Source organism: Heterodontus francisci, chromosome 24, assembly GCF_036365525.1.
Source record: "Heterodontus francisci isolate sHetFra1 chromosome 24, sHetFra1.hap1, whole genome shotgun sequence".
Lineage (NCBI taxonomy): Eukaryota > Metazoa > Chordata > Chondrichthyes > Heterodontiformes > Heterodontidae > Heterodontus > Heterodontus francisci.
The window spans coordinates 43,691,184-43,704,558 of NC_090394.1; the positions used below are offsets into that span (position 1 = coordinate 43,691,184).

The 13,375-nt window shown below is 45.0% G+C and overlaps 1 protein-coding gene across 2 annotated transcripts in view; it reads left to right on the top strand.

The window, feature by feature from the left end:
- The first annotated feature begins 68 nt into the window (after positions 1 to 68).
- Positions 69 to 13,375, top strand: part of LOC137383352 (3-phosphoinositide-dependent protein kinase 1-like) — a 98,674-nt gene continuing 85,367 nt past the window's right edge. For both annotated transcript variants that reach the window (XM_068056076.1, XM_068056077.1), the window contains exon 1: positions 69 to 214. Coding sequence is in view for 1 of the 2 variants with exons in the window: in XM_068056077.1 (XP_067912178.1) it covers positions 191 to 214 (24 nt within the window). In the remaining variant the exon portion in view is untranslated. The remainder of the gene's footprint in view (positions 215 to 13,375) is intronic.

Genomic DNA, 13,375 nt, shown 5'->3' on the forward strand with positions numbered 1-13,375 from the left:
GGGTGCCGGTGCAGTGTCCAATGAAAGAACGAAAGGGAGGCGGGACTTCCTGTGGGGCTGAGCGCATTGTTGTGCTATGACGTAAGGAGTCGGGAGAGCAAAAATGGCGGAGGGAACAACCGCCAAGTGGGGACAGTGACCGGTACCGGAGTTCGGGACTAGGACCAGGCGGTGGGCCGGGGACCATTCCATGGCGAGAACCACCAGCCAGATGGTAGGTAACGGCGTGTTGAATCACACCGGTTGGTGTGTGTAAATCGGGGGCCTCACTCACTCCCTCTGTTTCTCTTAGGGAAAATCTGTGTGAGGCGGCAGGCCCGTCTTCAGGGACCAAACTGTGTTGCCAAGTGCGGCTCCACCTCACCAGCACTCTGGGGCTCGATTGTAATATGGGGCGGAGCAGCACCAGTGCGTGTTTGAGCCCCGGACTGGGAGGGGCAAGGAGGACATCGGACTGATCCTGTTCGGTTGGTTCTCAATCAGATTCTTCCTCCGTTTTCTACTCTGTATCTGGCGTGTTGGGGGGAAGAGCCTGTACGTGGGGACAGGTTGTGGGGGTGGGGAGGGTGAAGAGACTGTACGTGGGGGCAGGTTGTGGGGGTGGGGAGGGTGAAGAGACTGTACGTGGGGGCAGGTTGTGGGGGTGGGGAGGGTGAAGAGACTGTACGTGGGGGCAGGTTGTGGGGGTGGGGAGGGTGAAGAGACTGTACGTGGGGGCAGGTTGTGGGGGTGGGAAGGTGAAGAGACTGTACGTGGGGGCAGGTTGTGGGGGTGGGAAGGAGAAGAGCCTGTACGTGGGGGCAGGTTTTGGGGGGAGGAGAAGAGCCTGTATGTGGGGGTAGGTTGTGGGGGTGGGGAGGGTGAAGAGACTGTATGTGGGGGCAGGTTGTGGGGGTGGGGAGGGTGAAGAGACTGTATGTGGGGGCAGGTTGTGGGGGTGGGGAGGGTGAAGAGACTGTATGTGGGGGCAGGTTGTGGGGGTGGGAAGGAGAAGAGCCTGTACGTGGGGGCAGGTTTTGGGGGGAGGAGAAGAGCCTGTATGTGGGGGCAGGTTTGGGTGGGGAGGAGAAGAACCTGTATGTGGGGGTAGGTTTTGGGGGGGGGGAGAAGAGCCTGTACGTGGGGGCAGGTTGGGGGTGGGGGGGGAGAAGAGCCTGTCCGTGGGGGCTGGGGTGGGTGGAGAGGAGCCTCTGCGTGGGGGCAGGTGGGGGGGGGGGTGGGTGGGGAGTGAAGAAGCCTGTACATTGGGCCAGTTTTGGGGGTGGGGGGGTGGGGGAGAGAAGAGCCTGTACGTGGAGGCAGGTTGGGGGGGGGGGGAAGAGCCTGTTTGGGGGGGGGTGGTGTGGGGGACAGGAGCCTGTACGTGGGGGCAGGTTGTGGGGGTGAGAAGAGCCTGTATGTGGGGGCAGGTTTGAGGGGGGTGGGGAGAGGAGCCTGTATGTGGGGGCAGGTTGGGGGGGTGAAGAACCTGTATGGGGGCAGGTTTGGGGGGGGGGGTGGGGTGGGGAGAGGAGCCTGTATGTTGGGGGGGGGGGAAATTAGAGCCTGTATGTGGGGGCGGGTGGGGGGGGGGAGGAGGGTGGAGAAGAGCCTGTACGTGGGGGCGGGTGGGGGGGAGGAGGGTGGAGAAGAGCCTGTTCGTGGGGGTGGGTTGTGGGGGGGGAATTAGAGCCTGTACGTGGGGGCAGGTTGGGGTGGGGGGGGGGGGTGAGAAGAGCCTGTACGTGGGGGCAGGTTGTGGGGGGGGGAATTAGAGCCTGTACGTGGGGGCAGGTTGGGGTGGGGGGTTGGTGGTGGTGAGAAGAGCCTGTACGTGGGGGGAATTAGAGCCTGTACATGGGGGCAGGTTGGGGTGGGGGGGGGGGAAGAACCTGTACGAGTGGGAGTGGGGGGGGGGTGGAAAGAGCGTGTTTGTGGGGGTGGTGGCTTGCGCACAAGTGCGTGTGGGGTGAGCCTGGCTGCGGGAGGGTGTGTTGTGGCAGAGTGTATAGGTGGGGAGCGCGAGCGAGTACAGTCGGCCCTCTTATGGAGGGGCAGCATGCACGCACTCTCATCAGGAGTCCAGGGCAGTTCGGCGTGGAGGGGTGTGTTTGTGGGGAGGGCTTCTGTCTCTCTGTATTGTGGTGTGTCTAGTGCAGCTCTTAGTCAGCAGCATCTATGCATCTTGTGAAATTAAAGATTTCTTTGCAAAATATCCCACTGCAACTTGGGAGGCAGGGTCAGTGTGACCTCTATGTATAAATTACTTAATGAACGTTACTGGTTGGTACGGGCATGCATTCTTACGGAAAAACTTGTGTGGAGTGAAATGTTGTTTTTGAATGTATTTTAATTAAATTTGTTCTTCAATATAAAAAGTACTGTTTACTGGATTCCGCTAAACTGCTGAGGTTGGCTTGATGGGGCTGATTGTTTGTTTGCCGTGATCTGTTTGAGCCGGCAATGTACTAGTGATATTTAGTAATTTTGCTGAGGTTTGTTGGGTAAGAGTGTGCTACAGGGTGCTTCAAGATTTTGTTTTTGTGTCCTTTACCAAATTTAAATGTACTGTTCAGAATGTATTACAAGGTCTTCATTTTTTTCAGTGTTCAGGATATGGATTAAAAGTTATGGTTTTAAAGTAAGGGGATGAATGATGGAGATGGTCATTTTGCACAGATAACCGCTGTGGAGATGCATCACAGGCTTGTTGCTATCTCTCTCGACCTTCAGTGGTTTTCTTGCTTTGAACTAAAACTGGAATCTTGCATTTAATAATCTCGTGTCCTACAATTTGTTTTCGTTATCCAAGAATATTGATGGCCAAGAATGGTATATTGGTGAATCACAAACTGCCTTGGATCTTCAGCAGTGACTTCATTTTCAACTTGTCCAGTAATGAAGCTGAAATGTTTTTTCCAAGTTGGTAAAGCACATCCCTTTTTTCTATCAGTCATGTTTGGTTCCTAATGAAAATAAAAATATGGCAATCAATTGAGTTATCAGCTTCTCTTTAAACTTGAATTTGATTTCCAGATTTGTTATAGTGAGTAGCCAGCAGCAATTCAAAAGGTGTATTTTGTATTGTAGGATGTAAAACTGATTTGTTTGTACACTTGCAGAAATGATTGTAGTTTTGAAACTGTTTCCTTTAGATAAACTGGTGATTTTTTTTTTTAAACAAATGATAACAGTAGTCATAAGCTCATAAGGTAATCCACTGCATGATGTGGCACAGAGTCAGTCATACAGACCTGCAAAGGTCCACAATTCAATCTCTGGCCTGTACTAAATTAACTGGAGTCCTGGTTGGTGTCCTGCAATTGTTCTGAAAGCTTCTGGGCTAATGGGTTCCTAAACCAGATTGCTAATCAGTGATTTCTGTGGGAAAGTATGTGTGTGATATCAAGTGAGGACTGAATTTGTTTGGCTTTGCTACCCCCTACTCAAATAACCTGTCAACAATCATAGTCTAGCTCGAGTATAAAGAATGGCCATTTGGTGAAGTACAGGAGGAAGCCAATGATGTCTCACCACAAGTGAGCAAAGTGAAAATTTCAGATGGGGGAAAAAAAAGTGTCTGGAGAGGAATCTGTCAGGGGCTAGAGATCCAGCATCTTTTAGTTTTTGGCCAACAAGACTCCTTGCAATCTCCTGATGAACTCAATAATGGCACGTTAGTGCTTGCAGTTTAATTTTAAATAAGCAATGACTTCAGTAGCAGAAATACTGTTCCATTCGGTTACAGGGGATGAATTAGCACATTGGAGGCTTTTGATAGGTGCCACTCTAAATTTGATCCATGACCTGGTTATTGGTACAACTGGGACTACATTCAGATCATTGATCAAAACCAGTCCTTTTGTTGGGTGAGAGTCCAACAGTTAATTGCACAAATTTTGCTGGAAAACCCATTCATAGGATTTTATTTTTGCAAATTCCAGTGGAGGTTGGAGTTAAGTAATTGACGTACAAACAGTAGACAAACCTGAATGTTATAGCTTGTTGCAATTTCTCCTTTCCCAGCAAATGCCCTTTTTTCACAAAGCTCCTAAAGTTTCCTAAATAGTGTGATTGGATTTTTTGAGTGTAGAGGAGAGAAGAAAATGGACTGGAGCTGATCAAATGCTTGCTTTTTTTTCCCTCCCAGGTGTTAAGTGGCTGTGTTGTGGTAGTGTCATAATTATCCCTTAGTGCTGACAGGAAAGAGAACTACCCAAAACAGTAGTGAAAAGGCTGTTTTTAAAATTGTCAAAACAACCCAGGTTTCACAGCATAGAAGTGGCAGGGAATTGTCACTAGTATACTTGTTTGAATATGGGCCTGAGCACACTGACACGGTTGAACACCAGAAACCAATTGGGGAAAGAGCAAGACAAAATTCCCCTTGGGGCAAAAAAACATGCAAATTTTTTTTTTTAAAGCTCTAGTTTCTAAACTTTGCTCAAGAATATCGCAGTCTTACTTTTGTTTGTCCTCTGCTAGTGTGTGTACCAGCAAGATTAGAGTTCACAAGAAGAACTGAAATGTTTGTGGCTCAGATTTAGTATTGACTGAACTGTATTAAAATGTCAGTTCATAATTTCATGAGCTTTGAAACCTAATCACTTGCTTACTGCTACCTAGAACAAGCTGAGAAATGTGCTTCATGATCTCTTTTATGTTGGGGGAGGGGAGAGGAATGTTGGTGGTGGGGCCATATGAAATGCCCCTCCCTAGTTGCTCTGAACAACTGGCATTCAATCAATCATATATTTTGGATGCCAGATCAGGTATAGATGGCAGGTTCCTTTTTGAAGGACATTGGTGAACTAATTGGATTTCTATAGGGAAGTGAGAATAATTGGTAGCTCTTTCGGAGAGCTGGCACAAGTGTGATGGACTGAATGGCCTCCTCCTATGCTGTATTAATCTGATTCCATAGTTTACCACAGTTTGGCAACATTCAAGGTTATTTTTCTGTTCCCAGCCCACAAATTGCAGATTTATTGAATTCAGTTTCACAGCTTGCTAGGGTAGGATTTGAACTCGCGACCTCTAGATTGCTGTTCAATATCATAGCCACTACGCTACTGTACCTTTTGCTTTAAGTCAAGGAATACTTGATTGAATATAAGTCATGGGCATTGGATGATAGTATTAAGGTGTCTGGCAAGGTGTCACAGCTCTCAGTGATAGCCCTGCAAGATTTGCTAGGGGTAACAGATTTTTGACTGTCAGAATGTAATTTTAGCAAAGTACACTAGTTACCATTGACCTGAACAACCATGGAACTGTTTGCCATTTGAATGAAATATTGCCAGTCTAGCTCCAGTGATCTAGTTTAGGATCCTTTTTTAAAAGATTCTTATTCCAGTTGCCAGTTTTCTCTCCTCTGCTGAAGGCACTCACTGGTGTAAGTACTCGACACAGACACCCACCCACAGAACTTTTCTCAGAGCAGATGCCATTACTCGTGAGTAAACTTTGGTGATGGGAAACTAGTTATCCACAGTGCTGGGTATCTGAGTTGTCATCACTGCACTCTTGATACAAATGTGAATTTCCAGGGTAGTCACTGACTGGTGAGTGGTCAGGTGCAGGAATCTCAGTAGATTTTTTTCCCCTCCCCTTCCTTGTTGTGCTACAGCTGCTGCCTAATGGCAGAGTGAGAAAAACAAGCCTGGGATTTTCCCAAGCCTTATTGCTCAAGCACTAACTGGGTAAGATCATCCTACCATTCAAGAGGGGAATGTTGTGGGGGGCGGGGAGGGGGGTCGATAATTTCTTAACATTACAAAATGCTTGTACCTAGGCAGTAAAAGTTAGGCTGGTCAACCATATCGGCTATCACAGCCAACCGTGATCTTAGTCTCTCACCATGTACTTCCCAGCAGAGGTGACTCAATACTGATCAGAAGTGGGCACTCTTGGTTGTTTACTCATTTAGCTTACTGGGACTGAGACTGTAGTGCTACAGGTGCACATGAGCCTTATAGTGTTTCATGTCTATATGCGTATTTATGCTATTTTAATGGTATAGACTATAATGGTATCAAGTTCTCCATTTGGTTTTTAGTTGGTTGCAGTAATAATGTTTTGTATTGCAGTGGTGTTGGAAAAGCTTGTGCTAATTTGCTTACTTGTAAACTAATACTAGCAAATGCAGCAGCTTGTAATCTCCAACTTGCAACAAAGCATGCCCTATTGGGAGGAAAGTTCCTGCTTGGTAACACAGCCTGCTATACTTCCTGTTTACCTTTTTCTTTCAGCTGGTAACTACTTGTAACGTTATTGAGCTTGGCTTAATTCAAGGATAAAAGCCTAGGGTCCTGCTGTTTATTTATCAGTGTCCCTCAAGTAGCATGTCAGTAACTTGTTGAAATGTTCTAACCATTCATTTGTCGATCTCTGATCACTGGAGTATGATGTATGCAGCTTTTTATAGATTAGAGATACAGCACTGAAACAGGCCCTTCGGCCCACCGAGTCTGTGCCGACCATCAACCCCCCATTTATACTAATCCTACACTAATCCCATATTCCTACCAAACATCCCCACCTATCCCTATACTTCCCTACCACCTACCTATACTAGTGATAATTTATAATGGTCAATTTACCTACCAACCTGCAAGTCTTTTGGCTTGTGGGAGGAAACCGGAGCACCCGGAGAAAACCCACGCAGACACAGGGAGAACTTGCAAACTCCACACAGGCAGTACCCAGAATCGAACCTGGGTCCCTGGAGCTGTGAGGCTGCAGTGCGAACTACTGCGCCATGTAACTTTTTTTTTCTGAAATTTTTTTTATCCGTGCTTTGACAGCTATGTTGCTATGGTCTGTGTTCCTGCAGCTGTCACCATTAGTGGCACTGAATAATTTTCATATTTATTGAAAAACAAATTTTAAACCTGACAAACATAGTGAGTATGATCAGTGTTTGGCTGATATGGATAAACCTTTATTTACGTAAGTAGAACTAAACATAATTCATTTGGAAGTCTGAAATGAAAACAGAAGCTGGGCAACATCAGGTCATTCAGCTCCAAGAAAGATATGGGTCAATGCTTTAGGTTGGTACTGTTGATCAGAATTTTAGTCCATCCTTTCGGATATTGACAACTGTACTTCGATTTTGTTTTTATTTTAGGTTTCCAACATTTGGCTTTTTATCTCTATGGGGAACCATCCATTCAGCCTGAATGGGAGTGAAACTGATTTCACAAAGATAAATGATCTGTTAACACTGCTTATTGTTTACTGGGTATAGAATTTCTTGGTAACTTTCTTGATACATCTCCAGTAATGCGATCATCCTTTATTGCTCATGTTTTGCATCATTGGGAGTCATGGATGTGAAAATCATGCTACTGGAACCAAAGTACCAAGTCCAACATTTGTTCAGCTTCAAGCAGTTGTCTACACAAAAAGATCAATACCGTGGCTCCTGGAATATGAAATAAAACTGCATCTGATTAAAGGTCATCAGCCTGAAACATTAATCTTCCCTTCCTCTCTGAGGCTGCCTGGCCTGCTGAGTGTTTCCAGCATTTTCTATTTTAACCTCCAATTTGTGTTTCTGTGATGTACTGAAAATCAACAGGATTATCCCCACTGTGGTTACGTGGAACAAAAGCAAAATACTGTGATGCTGGAAATCTGAATTAAAAACAGAAAATACTCTCTTCAGGCAGCATCTGTGGAGAGAGAAACTGTTAGCATTTCAGGTCGATGACCTTTTGTCAGAACTGGAAAAAGTGAGATGTCACCAGTTTTAAGCAAGTACAGAAGAAGAGAAAGTGGGGAGAGGAAAGAACAAAGGGGAAGCTCTGTGATAGGCTGGTAGGTAGGAGAGATTAAATGACAAAAGGGATGATGGTGCAAGGCCAAAGGGGGTGATCATGGAACAAGTAAAGAAACAGGATGGATCTAGAGGAGCTGTAAATGGTAACAGCAGAACCACAACCAACAGCTGCTGCCTGAAAAAAAAATGGAAGTTATGTAGCGATTTAAGTGGAAGTTGTTTGCTGCTTCTAATAAAGATGTCAAGTGTGCAATAATTCTGTTTGTAGTTTTCAAGACATCAGACAGGAAATCCATGATTGGTTTATTTATACATTTCATTAACCAACTGAGTGTTTTTTTTGCTGGGGGTGGTGAGGACAGATGATTGAGAGAGGATGGTGTTGTTACTGGGGACTTCTGTCCCATGACCAAGGGCCATTCCCCACCCTTGGGGTTAGGTATGCATAGAAAGGACTAATTTGACTGAATTAGTTGTCAACTTCATTATATATCTTTCCTAGACCTTCAGACCCCTTTTCCGCCTTGATATGGTCTTGGGTGGTATTTGAAGAGAGGTTCACATGATTCCTCATTGCTGCCTCATTCTGCTGTCACTCATCAATACTCCCATGAACTTCTAATAGTTACAATCTAGGAAACCCTCACGGAACTCCAAAGGCCCATGGTTCCCAGTTTGAAAGCACTGGAATAGATCATTAAGTTCATTTATATTTTGTGGTCAAGAAAAAATTATGGTCATCCAAGTGTTTCAACAAGTTTAATCTTACAGGCATGGAGGTTCCATGTTCAATTCAGCCTCTGGTCTGTGCTGAGTTAGCTGATCTCAGTAAGGGGGTTGTTGATTTGAATGCTGTCGCATGTTTCCTCAGTACCCCAGTGTTGTTTGGAGGGTGGAAACAAAATCGATTTAAACTTCCAACTCCTGACTGTTAAACAACTCTTGCTGGGAACGCATGTATGTGGACGCGTGGTGAGAACCATACTGGGCTGAGTGGGATTGTCCCTTCCTGAGACCCTCCCAATTGAATAGCCAATTTACACTGTTAAGGCTGCTAATTAATGACATTTGGGTGAGCTATCAGAGTAAATGTACCAAAGAATGGTATGCCTCAAAGAGGATATGAATGTTTGATTTACAGTTTTTTCTGCAAATTTGACTTGAGTGGCATGAGCAGTGCTAGAATGTGGACAGGCCTAGCCTACAACTAAACTTTTCAAAAGGCAACCGAAACTTCAAAAACAAACAAGTCTCCATTGATTTAAAGAGGAATAAACTTAATAGCGCTCTACTCTTTATTGCTGTACTATGATCCCTTTATAAGGGTATCCCCTCGTCTTTCATCGGCCTTTGCATTTGGGAAGGAATCTGTAGTGGAGCTAATGAGGATAGAGGAAGGACGAGGAAGCTGCGGAGAATGGCAGCATTGTTGGATGAAATTGTGGTGGAGGTGTGGATGGGGGGATTTTAAGGAAGGTCAGCACAAGAGCAACAAAGACTGACAGTGGGGTGGGTTGTTAAGGGGCAAGTGAGAGGATTCAGCACAAGAGCAGCTATGCCGGGATTGGTGGCCGCTCGTCCAGTCTCTGCTGCCCATATCCTAATTTGCACCAAGTCCCATTCATCCATCGCTCTGCTCCCTTTGCTTGCTACATTGACTCTCAGTCTGGCAGTGCTGTGTTTTTTTTTAAATCATTTTCAAATCCTTCCATGGCCTTGCCCTTCCTTCTCTCTGTTATCTCTGTAACCTCCTACAATCCTCCCAGGTGTCTCTGCTCCTCCTATACTGGCCTATTGCATATCCTCTATTTTAATTGCATCATAATTGGTAGTTGTGCCTTCAGCTGTCTGGGCCAGAAGCTCTAGGATTCCTGTCCTAAACCCCTTTCTCCTTTTAAGATAGTCCTTAAAACCTATCTCTTTGACCGAGCATTTCGACCCTTGTCCTGATCCTTGTCATCTTATGTGACTCATTGCCAAATCTTTGTTTGCTAATGCTCCCGTATAGCACCTTGGGACACTTCAGTACATTACAGGTGCTTTTTAAATACAAGTGGTTAGTTGAAACTTGATGGATGCCCTACAACACCCACGAGTCTGCTTGATTGGGGAAGCAGCAGAGTTTGCTATAGTATGATGCAAGCTTATCATGGTGGCATTGGGCAAGTTCTTTTCTTGGTGTGATTCAAGATCCCAATCACATTGTGTCTGAATATGGCTAGACAGAAACTGTGTAGATAGGGAGGCTGCCAAGTAGTGAAAAGATGCTGTGTTGAGGGTGTTTTTTAATATAATTTTCTTCCTGCTCTTCCTATCAGCTGTGCCATTGAATCGAATGGTTTGCTTTCAGGTTGCAGCCAGCTGTGGGAATGCTGTGCCTTTTGAACCAACTGGCACCGATCTCTCAGCCGTAAGGAATGCAGGTTAGAGTTTACTGCAAAACAGTGATCACTATCCAGAGACTATTATTACCCTGAGACTATTATAAAAGGAGAACACAGATCTTCACATAAGGAGCTATAAAATCAACAGTGCTTAAGCACAATTCTAGTAATTCCTAGACCGCAATGAGCTCCAGTGGAAACAAACTATTTAAATACAAGGCAATTGGAAAAGGCAAGCTCTGCGTTTCCATGTTCCTAAGTGTACATCGTCACAGCTCTCCACGCTCTTGACTGCCGAACATAGTGTTCGGTATCAGACATTTATAACCACCATTCCCAGTTTACAGCGGCACTTGTAACTTTGGTGTAGTTCAGGACCCTGGTCAGTTGAAGGGATTAAGTACTTGGACAGCAGTCAGAGCAGAACACTGACAGCATGTATACCTGTTAATTGACACCATGTATCACATTTAGTCTCCTAAGCCAACATTCGGTTTCTTTTTTTCTTTAGCTAGCTGCAATCTGCTAGTTCAACTATTGGCCATAGTTCCAGTTTCTCTGACTCTGGAATCAAATAATTCAGTGCGCAGTTTCTAGTTAGACTAAGTACAGTGGGGAATGTGCTCCAAACTAATGCCCATATCATCTTATGTGACTCTTGTGGTTGAGTTGTATATGCTTTTTGTTTTCAATCTATATTTGGTCAGTAACGCTCCCTAAGCAGCTGCCAAGATGCATGCAACAAATCTCTGATTCTTGGGTAGTCTTCCTCCTGCACCCCACCCAAATCAACAATGTCTAATGACCATTAGCTTTCTCCCCAGACAACTGATTTAAGATTTATAGAATCGCTTCGTTCCACCATGCTCCCAAATAAAATTGTCTAAACAGCTAGTTTTTCAACACAGCTGTTTATCGTTATGAATGCATTTGTAGTAGCCGTTATATTTGAGTCCTGGTGGTGTTGGTAGGTAATTCAGTCACAAAGGAGTTGGATCAGGCACATAAAAATGAAGCCCCTTTCTCCCAGCCGCACCCCGTGTATGGAGCTACCTCCATACTATCTCTCCCTCTTGTGTGTTTTGGTGTCACCCCTTTTCCCCGTCCCCCTCTCCCTTTCCTCTGGAAGGATTTGCACGGACCATGGCTGATTGACTACAATTCTGCTGAGTCCACACGGGTGAAAATATCAAACTTTTAGTGTATTGGTTGGTTGAGCAATTTGAGATGAATTATGATTTACTAGTGTACTAGCACTAATGCAGGCAGGGAGAGCCTGCACTCTTGTCACAGTTCCAAGAGTCATCTACTTGGTATGTTACCGAATTCTCCAATGCTTTTATGAATGCATAGGTCATGCAAATATTTAAGTCTGAAATAAAACCCAATAACCTGAATTTGAATCGTGTGATAGTTATAGGAGCTTTCCTGACTCTTACCCCTCTAGGCTTTTGAATCTTGAGCTCATGATTTTTAGAGATACAGCACTGAAACAGGCCCTTCGGCCCACCGAGTCTGTGCCGACCATCAACCACCCATTTATACTAATCCTACACTAATTCCATATTCCTACCACATCCCCACCTACCTATACTAATGGCAATTTATAATGGTCAATTAACCTATCAACCTGCAAGTCTTTGGCATGTGGGAAGAAACCGGAGCACCCGGAGGAAACCCACGCAGACACAGGGAGAACTTGCAAACTCCACACGGGCAGTACCCAGAATTGAACCCGGGTCGCTGGAGCTGTGAGGCTGCGGTGCTAACCACTGTGCCGCCCCTGCTGGAGCTTTGATCCGGTGATTTGCAGTCATCTGATCCCATAAAAGACATATGGTAAGCTAGGATTAAGAATACTAAAGAATATGGAATTGAGGAACAAATGAAATAGTAAAGGCTTTTATAAGCACGTTTTAAAAATTGAAGTAAGCGTAGAATACTCTGATGAAGGGAGATTCTGATTATAGAGGATCAAGATAAGGGTGATATGTTAAACATTAGCTGAGGACCTGTTTCCTATCCAAGTGGTGCAAAAGATGTCATGGAACCGTTCAAAGAGCAGGTAGTTTTCCTAGTTTCCTAATTAGGTGTTCAACATCACCAAAACAGATTAACTGGTCATTAATCTTACCCGTGAGATCTTGGTGTGCACAAATTGGTTGCCATATATGCCTACATGACTGCACTTCAAAAATAATTCCCTGGCTATGAAGGGCTTTTGAAAGATTGTTCGTGACAACTAAAGGAAGATTTTGTACTGGGGGAAATGAGAACTGCAGAAAACTTCAGGAAGATGGATCGGTTAGCGGAATGAGCAGATAAGTGGTTGCAATTTAACACGAGCAAGTGTGAGGTTAGGAGATCCTCCTGTTTGATTCCCAGTCTGTACAAAGTTCAGCATAGCTGAGGCAGTAATGAGGGAAGCTCCTTGAGGCTGGGTGAGAAAAATCAGCCAGCGTACCCAGTCTTGTTTGCTTCTGACTCTGGTAGGAGGTGCATGTATCTGGAATAATTGGTCAGCCTTTTGAGTGTGTTCCTATTTTTCTTTTTAAAACAGTGACTCCATAGATAAGCACTTCCAAAGAGAGGGTACTGGATAGCCAGCAGGAGAGAAGAACTGGATTTATATGGTTTGTTCACATCAGGACATTCCAGAAAACGCCATAGCCAATCAATTATTGTGCTCTAGCTAAACTAGCAGCTAGTTTGCAAACAGTAAGGTCCCACAAACATGGATGCATGATTTGGCACAAATGACTAGCTAATCCATTTTGGAGATGGTTGAGCGTTGGCAGGACACTGGGAAAACTACCTGATCCTTGTCCAGTAGTGCCTTAGATCTCTTGCATACATCTGAACAGACAGACGGGGCCTCTTGTGAAAGATGGCATTCCCCACCCCCCACCCCCGACAGCACAACACTCCTCAATACTAGACTGGCGTGTCAACCTAGATTTTACACTCCAGTTCTGGTGTGGGGCTTGAACCCACAACCTCTGACTCCTGTCACAGACTTGTATCTTTTTTTCTCCTCAGATTAAAACAGTATGTGCCTTTAGGACTGTTAAAAACAGTGCACCTTTAAGGGAGAGAAAGTTCAGGAATTTCTAAAGCACAGTGTGCTAGCAGCTGCACTTGTTACCCTAGGTGACAGCAGGGGAGAGAGGGGTCACATACTTCGGTGTTACAATTTGACTATATGTGAAACTGGCAGAAACTGGTC